General features: G+C 40.1%; 1 protein-coding gene across 2 annotated transcripts; it reads right to left on the bottom strand.

Moving 5' to 3' along the window:
• Positions 1-586: 586 nt before the first annotated feature.
• On the bottom strand, positions 587-6,725 carry LOC4328406 (auxin response factor 6-like). 2 transcript variants are annotated; one of them, XM_026023239.2, is made up of 15 exons: positions 6,373-6,725; positions 5,857-6,287; positions 5,093-5,211; positions 4,794-4,892; positions 4,641-4,697; positions 4,383-4,538; positions 4,181-4,265; positions 3,913-4,003; positions 3,635-3,799; positions 3,447-3,569; positions 3,173-3,248; positions 2,859-3,006; positions 1,558-2,723; positions 1,261-1,451; positions 587-1,171 (listed from the first exon to the last, which is right to left on the bottom strand). In XM_026023239.2, exons 2-15 carry the CDS (start codon positions 5,912-5,914, stop codon positions 979-981), a joined length of 2,727 nt encoding a protein of 908 aa, XP_025879024.1. In that variant the 5' UTR covers positions 5,915-6,287; positions 6,373-6,725; the 3' UTR covers positions 587-978. The 2 variants fall into 2 exon arrangements, with proteins under 2 accessions (XP_025879024.1, NP_001396260.1); NM_001409331.1 differs by having other exon boundaries at positions 589-1,171; positions 5,857-6,681.
• Between the last annotated feature and the right edge of the window lie 10,213 nt (positions 6,726-16,938).

Here is a 16,938-nt window from a genome sequence, read left to right as displayed (position 1 = left end):
ATGGTGGTGGTGTATGTCATTGCACTCCACATTCCCCCCCTCCACTTTAAATTTGTCACAATCCACAACCACCAAAAACCAAACCAAAACCAAAACCAAATCAAACCAAATTCTAACACGTTGGCGCGACCGGAAGGTCGACGAAGGGGGATCAGAACAGGGATAGGCATTACCAGTAGGCATTAGGACCCTGAAGAAATGGATATGTGATGGGGAGAGAAGGCATCACATTCACCTCATCATCCACCGCTGACCTTCAAGAAAGGGAGGCTATCTTTTTTCCAACCATTGGTTCAATTGGGTGTGCACTTGTCAAGGGTTCTTCAGTCAGATGGGGACCTTGAAGAAGAGGCACATGGATGGCTGGTCCATTTCTTTGCCTGTCATTGTCCCCAAGAACTGGTGCCAAATTATGTAAGCATAAAGGTTCAGGTGAATTCCCTCATGGATCTATCTATGAGCTTTCCAGGATCACATAAAAACTACTTTTTTTTACTGAAAACAGCAATGCTAATCAACATGTCAGTAATTTTGGAACACTTCTAGAACAAAGCTGCTTACTACTGATTTGGTAGTAGTACATATATAAGCTCAATAGTTCTTGAACTGAATTTTCACAGTTGCATGGAAAACCTTACTTGCTGTCATTAACAGTACATTGCAGGAGGAAAACATCATCAATATACAGAATATGGCCAAAGCTAGCGCCTGCGGCACTACAGCACTACTCAACATGAACCTAATAATTAGATGCCCTAAGTTAACATGATCAGTATTCCAGGAAACAAAGTGTCGGCATGTATACCAAAATGTAATAGGTACCACTAAAAGTCAATGTAATATGACATAATTACCAGACAGCGCATAACTTAGAGCTACACTTGACCTATGTGCTTGGGTTCCAGGTCACAGAACTAAGAGCTACAGAGACGTACAGAACTGGACGCCTAACGCCGGGTGCTATGAGCTCCCTATTTCTCAGAACTCAACTGAGCCCACCGACGCGATTCCAGTGCTTAGGCTTCTTGATTCCTGCCTGCTCATGTAGTTGTCACAGCTGTTGCCAAGTCTCCTTGCAGAAGTCGAGAAGAGTTCAATGCCCGGCTTGCCCATCTGCTGAACCTCCTGCGGCGAAAGTATCTTTATGCAAGACACACTGTTCACAAATTCCCTGCAGATTCCGAACCTCACGGATGTAAGAAGATGGCATAAACAGTAAAGAAAGATGCTAAGGAACTCGTGATGATTGTTAAAACTTACTGCCACGGATCATCGCCAACTAGAAGAACGTCGTCCTCTCGGTCAACAAATACAAGCTGCCAGCCTGATCTCAAAGGGTCTTCCAACTGGCCCTCAAGGCCAAAAAGGCGCCCTACCTCACTACGAAGTTCATGATAACTGCTAAATCTAGTGATGTCGAGCAACCTTCCAACGGTTCCAGATTTGTAAACCTATAGGACACAAGTTTGTCAATTCAAAGTGAATTGAGGAAAAAGGAAAAAAAAACATGCAACTTTGCAACTGATGGTGCATCAAGCATGCAAGCCATTCACTCACCTTCACAAAGGTTGCATGCGGTCGCTTCACTTGATCAGCATTATCTGAACATGGAACATATCCTGATTCATCTAAGCAGCCCGGAGTAGTTAGTGTTTGACTCAATGGATAATCATCTTGAGAAGGGCTAAGGAAGTTGGATGTGGAATATGGAATTGTGCTTGAACTGTTTTCATTGTGAAGGCTTGGAATGCCATCTTGCATCAAAAGTGACTGTGAGTCTATATTTACACCAAACAAGAAGTGATTTTGAGGATCAGAGCTCCCATCTTGATCCACCAGGCATTCCCTTCCAGGCAGTGGTGCTAACGTGGAGTTTTGAGGAATACTAGAAGGTGTCAAGTCGAAGTTCTCTATCTGTGATGAAATGTCATGTGGGCGAGAAGTGATCGTAGATTCCACTGCAACTCGCTTAGATGACCATGGGTCAGAGACAGGTACAGGGGTGATTCTTGGCACACCTGGGAGGTCTGAAGCAGCTTCTGAAGGGAATGATCTCAGTGTATCGTGCATGGATGAGACATTGGATGGAGAGAGACAACTGATATTTGTGTCAGGGAAATTATGTTGCTGTGAGAATGGTGAAACTGTCTGCAATGTGGAGGGTGTAGACTGAGGGGTGGAGGAAAGCTGTGAAAAAACCGACAATGCATTTGGTACAGTCTGAAAGTTGGACAAGTGTTTCTGTTGTTGCATTTGTTGATGCTGAGGTTGCTGCTGGTGTGATTCTTGCTGCTGTTGCTGCGGCTGCAACTGAGGCTTCTGTTCGTTAAATGATTGGCAATGTTGAAGCGGTTGCTGGAGGTACTCAGGCTGACTATGGCCTTGGATTGAGTTGCCATTGATGTTTTGGTGGTACATCTGCTGAAATTGAGGCTGTGCTTGCTGCAGAATCTGACTGGATAGAAGAGAAGATCTACCGACAATGTTTTGCGGCTGCTGGAACTGCAGCATGGCAGGTGATACTTGCTTAGTGGTGTTCTGTAAAGCCGCCGCCGCCGCTATCGTTTGGTACATGTCAGGTTGCAGACCAAGTAGGGAACTATCCAGCCTTGGCTGCATCCACGGACTCATACCAAGTCCTCCAAAATTCAGAGATTGGAAACCTGTGTTTTGACTATCTCGAAGCCACATAAGAGAAGAAGCCAAGTCATCCTCCTTTCCGCCTGCCAAAACCATCAGAGGTGAATATGATTATCATAACATCAGAGCAATGCACTAATAATACATACGAGACATCATTGATCATTGTGCACTGCTATAGTTTAAAGGGCTGACTAAGATGCTAATGTCACTCGTACCATATAAAGAAGGTAAGCCTGTTGGCCATGGACGCTTTAGTCTGAGAGGAAAAGGAGATGGATACATCGGGAAAGTTGTCAGAGGCTCGATCTCCCAAAGAGACACCCTTGGCTGTCTCTCTCCAGCAGTCGACTCATCCCATCCAACCTGCATGATTCAAAGAAAACCTTGTTCACATGCTTAATTTTGAAGCAAGCTCATAGTGAAGGTAGAAAATGACTAAAGCACACTATCTGAAAATATGATAAGACTAAAAATGAGGTAATAAAAGCATATGAGTGGTCTATAAACAAACAGATGTTTCAAGATCTACCTTGACAGAGCGCCAGTGTGAGTTCATCCAACGAACAGGATCAAGATCACTTATTCCTGTTATTGTCCCCATGTATCTGCAAATAAGAGCAATTGTGCAATTTAGGCCACTTAATATTAGGTAGAGACTGCAAAAGCTCTACACATCACAACAGAAGATAAAACCATAAAGGTATAAACAGACAATGCATAAACACGTAGAGAAAAGGAAATAGCATTACGTGATGCTCACAGAATGAATTAAATGATATATAACAAACAAATATTTGGCATACCTCCTAACACTGGATTCTTCTGTTTCAAAAAGCATCCGGAAACGCATGCCCACCGATATGCGGGTATGGTAGACAGCCTTTACATATTTAGCCAGTGGTATAACAAACTCCGAAGGGCTTGCTCTGCAAAATGAATGCGAATTGAGTACTTGTACGAAATGATCAGATATGTGCAAAATATGGTTTACCTTGGATTATAGAAAATAGTAAACCGGCTATTTGTTGATGCGGCGTGAGCAGCTGCAGCAAGCAGACCAATATGCATGCTGTCACTAGACAATACTGATGATGGCATGACCGTTTGTGGCCTATTTGCCCGACGAATTCCCAGAAGCAGCTGATTACTGTCATTCCTGATCAACCAGAGACATACATCATACGACAGGATAAAAAATCTCTGCTGGGAATGACAAGGTTAAGGTGGAGAAATTTAGTGACTTTTGAGAATTTCAAAGAATGAACATACCAGATAAAAAGGACAGAGTCTCCAGCAACCAGTCTCTTTGCACTTACAAAGACGCTCCAACCCGTAGTCAGAAGATGCCGCTTCGGTTGGCCTGCACAAGTTTAATTTTACATGTTTATCATACTTGTTCAAGATTCTTATTTGAAAATAGAATGTCACTGATAGATATTTGACTCTCACATAAGTTGTACGTGAAAACAAGGCAGCAAGCATTATGAGGAAAATAACAATATTAAGAAGGAATGGATGTAAACGGAAAATAGCTAACCACGAAAGATATGACGGAATTTCCATTCATTTCCATGGAGGTCTTTCGCCATCAACTCTTGAGCTGGAGGCTGCTGAGTGAAATCCTACAGAATCATCAAAGGAACCCTTAAGAAACACTAATAACTTGGTGTCTTCTCTGAATAAGTACAGATAATCTGTTCAAAGGATGCCACATACAATAGCCAACCAAGAACACATACCAGCGGAGGAAATACTTTCTCTGCTGCTCGACGGGGAACAGAGAATCCACCATGTGTACTTGTGTCACTAGCAGTTAACGTTTTGCAGAAATAATTTGTTGGCTGCTTGCTGGCAGTGCCTAGCTCGGCGGGTAGGAATGGATCCTTGAGCTCTTGCTGCAAACAAAACAAAACAAAAAATAAGGAGAAAGTGTAAGCTTCTTAGATACAAACAAGAGTACACAAATATAGGGTAGAAGGTAGAAAATTCTGTTTTACCGGGCTGAGTGGCTGCAGCGTCATTTGCGCATAGACTTCATCCGTCTCTGCATCGGCCTAAAGGAAGAAACACAGAAAAAGTTGATGAGACACAAAAGTAACAACAGTATTACATAGTTTTCAATAAGATGTCTTGTGTTGCTCCAGACTTACGTGCATGGTCACATTATGTAGCTGGCATATAAGCTGCGGCGGCAGGTTAGGATAGTTGGGGATCTGAGACTCCATTTCCTTATTTGTTGATGCAGCTACCTACGTACGAAATGTACATAAGCTCATTAACATCTCAAACAAATCTTTGGCCTTTGCAATTTAAGATCTGACAATGAGATGTTGCAATATAAGAAAAAACGTAAAATTTACGGTACTAATTTTGCTGATACTTCAAGTACTGCAGCAGGTTAATCTAGTACTTATGAGGATAAAATCTGTACTAAGATGAAGAAGACTACCTGCTCACTGTGGCCTTGAGGAAAATAAACCACCCGACTACCGACCGCAGGCAGCGAAACGAGAGGGCCGGCGCATGCATGCCACAACTCAGAATTTAGGCACTTCTGCTCCTCTGCAACTGAAAGAGGGGAAAATCATTTCAGAAGAACACACAGCAACATAAATTTTAGTTGTCAGCAGTAATTCTTGAACCATCCCATAATCAAATCCTAGTTCAAAACGTATTTCAAGAAGATAATTTTAAGGCTAACAAAGATGTTTAAAATCAAAGATTTTTCAAAAAAAAATGAAGGGGAAGGGGATAGAGTTCTCAAGAATTAAGAATACGAATTGTTTGCATGTTTCCAGAAGCAGATGACTTTTACAGGGAAAAAAGTTACTGCATAAATAAAAATCACACTAATTTGCTTGTAGACAAGTATAACTAAGCAGTCTAATGAAAAAAAAATGCATCATGTGTATGTATCATTACTGTAACAGGAGTAACTCGGTTATTCAAAGCACAAATCACCCAAAAGATGAAGAAATCGACAGGCTGCATCATTGAATTGATTTGGAGCACATAATTACCAAACGAAATTTAAAGACTTCCAAGCCAACAACCTAACTAACTTGTCCTAAGAACATAAACTACCCAATGGATGAGAAGAGCATTAATGAGCAAAAAGAAAAGAAAAAATAATAATAACAAAAGAGATGCAACTGGTCAACTCAATGCCCAATAGAAAGAAGATGCTAGAGTAGCTAGTACTATTCTCTATACCTTCCGGCGGCGACGGCGGCTGGTCGGAGACGCCGCCGGCCGACGGCGAGAGCTTCATTCTTCTTCTTCTCTTCTTCTTCTTCCCCCAACCGATCTAGAATGCAAAGTGGAGAGTGCAAGAAATGGAGCAGAGAAGGAATCCTTTCTGCACCGAGATCACGAGGCGTTCCCAAACGCGCTGTCGTGTCATGGAGCAAGCAACCCAGCCACCACCACCACCACCACCACCATCGCTTTCTCTCCTTCCCCAAACCGGCCAAACCTTCTTGCCTCTCCAACCCGCAACCTTTTCGATCCCAAGGGAGCGAGCTCGAATTCCTTCACATCACGGGCGCCGCTACACCGGCGCGAAGGTCGTCGTCGTCGTCGACTCGCCGGATAGAATGCGCGCGCCAAGACGCCGCCGCCGCCGCACGCCGCCGCCTTTGCAGCTAGCTCAAAGAGAAGGCAAATTAAGAAACGCGCCTCAGATCCCTCCCGCCTGCGGCGAGCTCCGGAGATGCGTGTCACCCTCACCGCTCGACAATCCAGCCGCCGCTCCACCGCAGATCCGCCGCCGGAGTTGACGACGAACTAGGATAGGACTAGGAGCATCAGCATCCTCCCCCTATCTCCACCACCTCCACCACCACCTCCTCCTCCTCTACAACTCCAAGAACAACAGTAGCTAGAGAGGGAGAGAGAGAGAGGAGTGTGTGTGCTCGCTTCTTGCGACTTTGCTCGGTTCTTGCTGCTGCTGCTGCTGCCGCCTTTGCCGCTGCTGCGCCGTGTGCTGCTGCTGCTGTGCAGTTCTCGGGGTTTTAACCCCACGAGTGGAGGTGAGCTGAGCTGAGCTCCTCTCTCTCTCTCGCTTTCTCTCTCTTCTCCTCGGTTCACCCTTTCTCTATGCACTTTAAAAACACAACCTTTTCTCCTCCCTGCACCATGCTTCTACTTCCAGTTCTAACCCCGCAGTAAAAAAAAAACTCTTTTTACAGAATTTTTTACTGCAAGTGCATCTAGTACTAGTTTACTGCAAAAGTACTTGATCCATCTCCCAAAATATAAACGATCTTTAAGTGAATGGTATGGAGTATATCCATGCACTCAAAAAATTGTTAATCCGTCCTAAAATATAAGCATTTTAACGTAATGTTAAATCAAATATTTTTAACTTTAACTATTAATAGAAAAAAAACAAGATCTATCGTGTAAATTGATGTTACTAGTAGATTTATTAGTATTAAACAAACTATTATAATATGAAACTCTTTTTATTTAAAACATCTTGCTTTTATATTTTTGGATAAAATAGTATCTTGAAGACTATATCAAAATCTAAAAATGCTTATATTTTAGAATGAAGGAAGTATATTTTAGGACAGAAATAGTATAATATAAACTACAACAAATCTGGATAGAAGATATGTCCAGATTTATTGTACCATATACAAGTATCTCATATATTATGATATGGAGATAGTTTGTTCAACTCTCGTTGTTCAAAAATAAATTTATCTTTTCTAACACATAATTTATATTTAGATTTATAGGAGTATTTCGTACTGAATGATTTATCTTAAGACAATGAGTACTCTACTACTAGTACTTGGGTATACTCCTTAAGTAGTACATCATAATTACGGCCAAGAATAAGATACTGAAAATGAGGAAAAGATGCAAGGAGAGAAAGGTGTGATCACTTTGCAGCGCACACACACACCGCCTTTTCTTTCCTTGGGCCACTGCTGGGTTTGACATCGTTTTGCTGCTGCTGTTCATGGATGGATAAACCAAGCAAAGACAGAGAGAGCGGTGTCATGGGTATGGACCATTGAATCCAAACGTGTTGCGATGAAAAGGGATCGCTTCTGTTCTCGGTGAGAGATCCCACCCCCTCCATGATCCTGCCTTTTTGACTTATGTTTTATTCATCCTCAACTATATTTAATAATTTGGTTGTTTCCTTCTTATTACACCTTGTTTAATTAATTGAATTAATTGGTTGGTTTGCGGAGTAAATTGTGTGGTCAAACCAACATGTGCATCATATGTGGTGGTGCTATACAAACTGGATTTGTATGTTTATACTCTGTATGTATTGTTTGGTTTTGTTTTGAACAGCTTAAGTATACTGTCTATTGATTTTAACCTAATGACGTCCAAATCGCGTGGAAAATTTTTCGCGAAAAATGGGTGGAATTTAAGAAAACGTAGCTGTCAAAAACTAGTCCAGAATTTTCAGCCGTAGCTGTCAAAAGCCACCCCCATCCTCTCACCAAAAATAAAATAAAAAAAATAAAGAAAATAAAAAAATCCCTATCCCTATCACAAATACGTACGATACGTGTAGCTAGATACTGAAAATACCGTACAGTTGGGCAAGAGTACGTATAGTACGTACATGTCGGATTCTCTCTCTCATGTGAAGAAACAGCCATGAATTAATGGAATTGAATCGATGGAATTCCAGCAATGAAATTCAAAAGGTGGATTAGATCGATCACATCCTTTTTTCAGGAAAATACAGATGATTTGTACTGAAAGATGCGAATCTGAAAACTGTTCATCATCAGCAGCTGGACCACGAAAGTTTTAGTACTTCGTAGTAGGCTCTGCGTCAAACACATATCTGAATTTTTTTCTGCAGCAGCTATTGCTGCTAATGCATGCATGTTCACACAGAAAAAAAGCAAGTACTGGTCATCCCATGATACAAGGACGACGCATATGCTCGTAATTAATTGGCCGCTTAATTGTATATATCCTCCATGCCGACACCTTTCTAAGTTCTAACCCTGGATTTTGAGCCGATTAAGAAAAGATTAATGGTAATAGTACACACAAGTTTATATTGTCTCTGCGATTTGTTCCCGGTTAATGAAGTCGCCGGCTTACATAAAAAAGGTTGATGTTGTCTCTTCGACTCTAAACATTTGTTAAGCTAGTTGGTGAATAGTACAACTCAATTACACAAGCCAAGGAAAAAGAAGAGGGAAAATGAACTTGAACTCTTCATAGTTGGGGAGATAAATAGTCTGATATCAATAGTTTAAACGTAAAAAATTTAAGTTAAATGAATATATTAAAATTATACCGATGAAATGCATGAGAAATATAATAGAATAAATGCCTTTAACTCTTCAGTTTCATATCGGTTAGGATTCTCGCCCTCCAACGGATGATCCAACGATTAGGATTTCTAGGGCGATGTGACTCAGTGCATGTCGAGACTTTTGGTTCCAACTATATAAGATATATAGATTGTGCACGCGACATATACTCGTATAAAATAATCATGTGAATTATTAGACTCCTCCTAAAAATCAAAATAGTTGATAACCCACAACATCTACAGATGAATTGATCAGATCCAATTCCTTTCTTTCCGGGGAATAAACTTAATCCTCTTTTATCGTCGGAAAGGGTGCAGAATGGAACAAACAAAGCGCAGAGACACCGAACGTCAGAAAGCCGATAACAGCGTTTGCCCTTTGGGCACAGTCTCCAGCCATTTTCGATCGACGCATCACATGGCGATCGATCGCATCGATCGATCGATGCATATGAATGGCAACATCAAGAAGCATCTTTGGCAACGTGTGAAGAACATCCATGATCTATATGGCTAGAGAAAGAGGAGGAGATGGAGAAGGAGAAGGAGCTTTGGGTTTGGATAAGGGTGTGTTTAGTTCATGCCAAAATTAAAAGTTTGGTTGAAATTGGAACGAGGTGACGGAAAAGTTAAAAGTTTATGTGTGTAAGCAAGTTTTGATGTGATGGAAAAGTTGGAAGTTTGAAGAAAAAAATTGAAACTAAACTCGGCCTAAATGGGATTCTGGTTTGGACAGTGACTCGACCGACACGCCTAGTCCCCCACACTGTGCCCTATCCTTGCAGCACAAAACATCTCCATTTGCCCTCAAAAGCCATCTTGGGTCCATACCCTAAAATACATGAGTATATATATGCACGCATACTCTCTCTTGGATGGATAAGATAGACTTTGCTGAATTTCATAAACTTTTTTATCTCAAAAGAAAATTTTGAACTTTGAGAACACAAGTGTAGAAAAAGTACCGAGTTCATTACTCCCTCCAGTCAAATTTATTTAACATCGATGTCAAATATTGTTTTTACTAGAGGGAGTATATCGAAGTATAACATTTTTATAAATTCTAATTTATATACTCTCTGTTTTAAAATACTTGTTTGGTTGTCTTTCTATATTTATTCTAAGCCAAACTTTTTTTTTATCTTTGATAATCAATATATTTTAACTCGTATGGTTTAACAACATGCCAATTATGTCTTATAAGTATTTCTCAAGATAAATCTACAAATATAAATCTAAATTGTATGAATTTTTAAGTTATAAAGATACAAACATTTAGCTTATGAAAAAAAAATGAAACGGAGGGAATAACAAAAATGCAATCGTCTAACGTTCAGAGACCGCTACATGATAACCACATGGAAATCACGCTTAATTACTATAAAATTCTTGGACAAGTCATCAGTGAAAGCTAGGTCCCTCATGATCCGGAGGCTAACCGAGACTAATCTTGACATTTCTTGGCAGGGTCACATGCCGGTCGCTTTACCATCTCCTTTGAGAGAGATTAAGGCATTTTGCACAAGAAAATTAACAAATTGCGCACAGCCAAGTGCTTCATGTCTTGTCCTGAAAACTGGGTAGTAGGTCATGCACTGTTGCACTTCATGCATATTCTACAGTTGTTTTAATGCAAAGCTTCATTAGTACTACTACTACTAGTAGTAACAGATCAATCAAGGTACTGATTAAGGGGAGCAATGGTCTGGTTTGGTCACTAATTATGGCAGAATGGCCATCTTAATTAGTCCTCGGATGGTGACAGTCTGACAGGGCTATCTCTGAATGTGCTGCAAGCAGTTTTGGTTCATATTTTCTTTTCTGATGGTACTACTATCATGCTACTGCAGACACAGTTGTACAGCAATGTGCAGGACCAGGACTTTGGGCAAGCTCAAGAAGCATGTGCTGATTGTGACAAATAATATGTTATTGCAAATATCTAAGTCCTTTTCATTTGTATGGACTGACACAAAAAGAAAAACCTACTATGTGCAATAAGCAGAGCAGGCACTTGGTTTCAGAAAAGAGTGATTCGATGTTATATATTTAATTTTCAATTAACTTCATGGCCACAATTCTGGGTGCATACATCAAAGTTGGCAGGAATAAGCACATATGCAAATGCATTTGGAGAATGTAAAAATATTAAGGGCCAATCGATTTGGAGGAATTGAAATGTTTCCAATGAAAATCCTGTAAAGTTCCTACGTTCTGAAGAAGCCCTAATAGATATAATTTGATTCACATTTTACTTTTCAGGATTGAGGGTCAGCAGGGCATAAAGGAAAAAAAATGTGATACTACACAACTCCTGTTGCCAAATCTGAGTGCTGAAAATTCAGCATCTGAACAGCTGCTGGACTCTGCAAATGGTGATGCATGGAGATATATAGAGATACTACCAACCAAGAATTTGGAACATTACATCCTGGTTTTCTGGATACCTGCACTCTTGCCATTTCTACTTAGGGAAGGAAGCAAAGAAAAGGATTGGTTTGGGACCTTGTACAGTAAAAAAATTTTGCTCATGAAATGTGCTCAACTTCTCATGCAGGGATGCAGTCTGGAGTTAGGACCATTTTTTGCAACTGCTGGGGGCACCTAAGAAATGGTCCCTCTCACACCCTCTCTCGAGTCTTTATCTCTTTCTATGACCACTTTGGAGAAAGGGCTAAGCTCTTTGTGGGAAACTATATCCAAGAGTCAAATTCAACAATCTTTTCTTTTTGTTTCCTTGCATTGGCAATGGTGAGACAGGGCCAATTCATTTGCAAGGTGTAGTGTGGGGATGCTCTAGGAGATAGAGCTCTTTGGGATTGGCAGAGGGTGGGTACTCTTTCTCCTAAGTAGGTGAGGGCAGCACCTCAAAACAGTAGGTGCCATAGCCCCATAGATGTTTCAAACAATTACATCTTCCATCTCTTTTTAAATTTTTTAGAGGAACAGTTACATCTTGTTTGTGGTAAAAGTACATGCCAAAACCTCACTTTTATTTTTTTTTTTAAAAAGGAAGTGTTGGGATACATGCCAAAATCAAAATGAGCAGCCCCTAACAGAAGTGTGAAACTGTGAATTATGCATTCTAGCAATCATAAATTAATCAGAGTAAGTCTGTTTCAAACAATTGAAGCCTCCTAGGCAATTGTATGAGATGAGAGTCTTTCTTTTTCTACTAGATCCCTACAGGGAATTGAACTGCTTATTACTGTTAAACTTTTTATTGAGACTAAGGTTGATTGTATCATGTCAGTACAGCTCTGTTGTTTTATCCATATGCTTCTTGTACAACAACAGATAAGAATTTTCCCAACCACCAAGTGTTAGTACCTGACTAACAATAATTACTACTAGATCCTTGTACATATCAATTTACAGCAGCAGTTAAAGTTGATCAGTTTACAGGTTTTTGTCCTCATGCAAGTATGAAAGTGTATACCAGACACTACTACTAGTAGGCTAGAAAGTATACAAAGGTCCTGTTTGGGAAAGCTTCTCGCAGCTGCAGCTTCTTCTAGAATTTTCAACTCTCATAAACCGTTTAGCTTTACACCGAAATTCTAAGAATTAGAAGCTATATAATCTAGGAAATAAACTAGAAGACAAACTAGAAAACATAACTTTTTTAAATTCTCAATAGCTATCTTCTCGTCACTCCTCAGCTGCTTCTCGAAATCTCAAGTTCCCCATAAGAGCCCTAGGTAGCCAGCCATTGGAGAGGTCATGCAAGGACAATTCCATCCAATTGATGAATTGCAATGGAGTAGCAGTAGGATGAGCTTGTCCAAATTGTACCATCCTGTGCCATAACTCTCATTACAGCATAAGGTACTGTGTGTGGTCTCCTCTCCTTTCCCTTTGTTGTGTCAATGAACAGTATGATTGTGCTTGATGTGACTTGGTAGCCGTAGTGGGGCTGTACAATTGTCACCAATTATATCCAGGGAAATAAATTGCCTTCAACTAATCACCCAGAAGAGCCACTGTGCTCATAGACTGCAAAACAATCCAGTGCCACTTCCACAGTACTTGGGCATCAATAATGCCTTGTGTAAGGAGGATGAGATCCATGGAATTTAAACATTCAAATGCCTGCAGAAATTCATAGGATTTTCACAAGAATCGGTTTAATTTCCGTAAAACGTACAGATATAATTCTTATCCACATTACAAATAGAGTCTTTTATGTGTGCAATTCACTGCATACTGTAAGATGGATGAGATCGGTTTAATTTTCACAAAAAAGGGTAAGAAATGGAGCCTTTTTAAGCCTGCAGAGAGTTTCCCAAGAATCGGTTTAATTTTCACAAAAAACGGTAAGAAATGAAAACAAATTCCACGTTACAAATGGAGCCTTTTTCAGTGTATAATTCACTACCTTCGTTAAGGTAATCTGATTGGGGCACTAGTAAACTTAGCAGGCACTCAAAGTAGTTGAGATGCAGATCCATTGCAGCCATTCTTTGGGAGTGTAGTACCAGACAGAGTTCCACTCCTAGTATTGAATGATCAACAGTACGCCGTGCCAAGATCAATCGCAGCCGTCGATTCTCGATCCAACGGCTCGCCTACACTTGGTACAAACCACTGCGTGACACTCTCACATTTTCTCACACATTTGCAGCTACTCCAGCTTTCATATCTATCATGGCACACTGCTGCAAAAATGCATCACCTGATCAGTGATCAGCTCTGTTTGCCTGTCTAAGTCCTCTGATTCTCCTAGGAATCTATAGGAATGATTAGCTGCAATATTATACTACTAGCAGTAGTATATAGCAGTACTCATATCCAGATTAAAAACTCTGCCTTTTTCAAATTTTTTTACACTGTGCTAACTCCCAGTGAAGTATCATCAGGCACAGTGTGACACTCTTCTCCTGCAGAGGTTGCAAAAGCCTGGCTATCTCTGAAAACAAGTTGCAAAAAATTTTGCCCTGCTGATCAGCATCATCTCAGCAGGACGCTGAACTGTTTGCTTTTACACTGGGATGGAGAGGCTCAGGAGATGCCACGTGGACAATCACTCTGTCTGAGCTGTCAGTCTCGCTGCCTGATCAATCGAGAGAACTGTTGCACTGACTGTTGCCACGATGCACGTACGCGTCAATCATGCCTCAGCTTGATCGACGCTTCTTGTTCTCTTGCAGAGCTCGCTGACAGACGAGGTTGGCAACTGTCAACAATAGGGACTAAAATTCATATACATTACTGACAATAGACTTGCATCACATATACTAATATCTCCTATACATATTTGAAATTTTCTTTTTTCACATATTAGATACTTCATCCGTTTTAAAATAAACCAACTTTTATAGCTACGTTCAGATCCGTGTACAATTTGAGACGGAGGGAGTACAGTGTTTTCTTTTTTTTTTCAATATACAGTAACAATCTTACAGAGACATCAGTTGGAGAGAGAGAGATGAAAAGAAGTGATTTTGAGTACATAATGCATAATATAATTATTGCTGAACTTTGGCATGCAGCTTTCAGAAAAAAATGTACTACATCAAGGGTAGAACACATAAGTAGTACTGTACATAGCAACTGACAACAAGAATAGACTTGATGGAGATAAATTCACCCGCATTGCTCCTAGTCCACTCAATGAGCTGGTGGGTCCATATATTGGGCCCTCTCTGTTCTGTGCTTAGAAAAAACTAAAATGAATAATCTTGGACATGAGAAAGAAAGAAAGAAAGAAAGAAAGAAAGAAATGCATGTGGTGGCAAAGCATGACAAGACAATTTCATCGAGAGGTAGTAGTAGTAGCATAGTGTCAAAAGTGGTCAAGAAAGGCATCCAATGATGCTTCCTAAGATGGCCTTATTCTTCCTCAAGTTAGGGCAAAGGCCCTAAAGCTTAGCTTCCCCACTGTCAATCAACAAAGGAAGATTGTGAGGTTAGGTACCAGCAGTATAAAATTATGTAGCAATGTTCAGAAATAGCCACTCTAGGGTTAGTTGGTTTTATTGAGTAGGGCCATCATCTTAAAAGCTTGTATGCATTACATGTATGACCAAATTCAGAAAGAGATACAATCTTTGCCCCTCAAGTCTGTATATTCTGTTACTTATTGCAAGTATCCTTCTTGCAGTAAATACAAGTGACATATGTTCAGCCTGCAGTCATGTGCAGATTGGAACTAACATATACTCTTGAAAATTTTCACCTTTGATTTGTTCTACTTCTGGAGTAGATTCTACATAGAGTGACAGTAACAAATTGCAACTCATCAGAGAGAAAAAAAATGCAGATTCACCTGGCAATGCAGATGAAGACAGCATGGTGGAGGTTCACTTCTAGGTGGCTCCTTCAGATCTGGTCAGCAGATAGATAGGGTCTCCCTCTGCTTTCTTCATGATTGCAAATTATGCACACAAGGGCAGTAGGACCATTGATAGCAAAATAAATGTATTTGAGCAATTCAAATTCCGGTAGCATACTCCCTCCGTCCCATAAAAAACCAACCTAACACCAGATGTGACATATTCTAATACTACGAATCTGGACATAATGTATATCGAGATTCATAGTAATAAAATATGTCACATACGGTTCTAGATTCTTTTTTTTATGGGATGGAGGGAGGGAGTAACACAATAACACCAATTTTTCGTTGAGCACAAATGCCAGTTCAGAACTAAGGTTAGGTTCAGGAAATTAATGTAGGGGTCCCTTGGGCCTAACCAACCCAGTACTTCACATAATGCCACTTAACCCAATGATGCCTAGGTCTAGCTAGTTGTACTGTGTATGCATGAAAGCAACAGAGCTGGGTCAGTACAATTCACCAGAATTACATACTACATCCGTCCCAAAATAAGTGCAGCCGTGGATATCCGTGCCCAACGTTTGACCGTCCGTCTTATTTGAAAAATTTGTGAAAAATTTGAAAATATTTAGTCACACATAAAGTACTATTCATGTTTTATCATCTAATAGCAATAAAAATATTAATCATAAAAAATTTTCAAATAAGACGAACGGTCAAACGTTGAACGTAAATAGTGTAAAACTGTACTTATTTTGGGACGGAGTGCATGCTTAATTGCATGGGACTCTCTTGGAGTTAGCTTCTCATCACTGTCCCATCCTTAATTATGCATATCATACATAAGACAAATCCAATGGATCATAGTCTATGTATATTCTAAAGTGACAGCACATCCTAATGCTACCAGGAAAAAAGCCTATGGCTAATCCAATTTAGGTACTCCCTATCTGAGAGGGAATTAATGTGTTAATTAATTAGCAGATAATCACAAGGGCCGAGTTGCTAACCAAGCAAGTGCATATCTGATAAGGACAACACCCAAATATGATATTGCCACATGTGGGGTCATCCTTTGATGCATGAAAGGTTAAGACCAAGACATATATATCTCTCTAGGAGGTTCATAATATCATCTACTCCTAATTAAAATTGAGAATATTTTGCTTTGCTTTGTGCAAGAGTGGTCTAGAGAGCCCAGGAGGGGGCAATGATGATGATTAGGATGGAATCAATGTTCCCCTTGGGGCTAGCTAACTTTTAATTATGGAGACCTCATGCATGCATGCATGCCTTCATGCCTGTTGCTAAAGAGAGAAGCCCTGTACTGATGCATCTGCAGGCACGCTTGCTCACCTTATGTTTTACTGTACATTTCTAGCTGTTTACATAGAGTTTACATATATACCAGGTTGCAGTCTTGCAGATACATAAACTTAATTAGCTATAATTAAAGTGATTTTTTTTGCAAAGAAATGATTTTAATCGTCAAATTTTAGGTCCTTGAGAGTTACTAGAATTTTTCGTATAAAATTTGGTACCCTCTAATATCTGAATTATTGGGAGAAATTTTACACGGGACCTCTCGAGAACCGTAGGTAGAATCACTATTTTAAACTAGTTGACCTCATGAGCACCACAATTTCACTAAGTAATTAAAAAAAAGAACTCACAAAGTCATTGCTAGTACATTCAATTATTGTTTATT

The sequence above is a fragment of the Oryza sativa genome, chromosome 2 (genome assembly GCF_034140825.1).
Source record: "Oryza sativa Japonica Group chromosome 2, ASM3414082v1".
Taxonomy (NCBI): Eukaryota; Viridiplantae; Streptophyta; class Magnoliopsida; order Poales; family Poaceae; genus Oryza; species Oryza sativa.
This window is presented reverse-complemented; position numbering and strand designations above follow the sequence as displayed.

What these genes read in the sequence shown, in the direction of transcription:
- LOC4328406 (XM_026023239.2), bottom strand. Translation starts at nt 5,914, where the DNA reads ATGAAGCTCTCGCCGTCGGCCGGCGGCGTCTCCGACCAGCCGCCGTCG. An exon ending in ACTATTTTCTATAATCCAAG is followed by an intron (nt 3,570 to 3,634) that starts GTAAACCATATT and finishes TTCATTTTGCAG; the next exon opens with AGCAAGCCCTTCGGAGTTTG. An exon ending in CACACTGGCGCTCTGTCAAG is followed by an intron (nt 3,007 to 3,172) that starts GTAGATCTTGAA and finishes TGAATCATGCAG; the next exon opens with GTTGGATGGGATGAGTCGAC.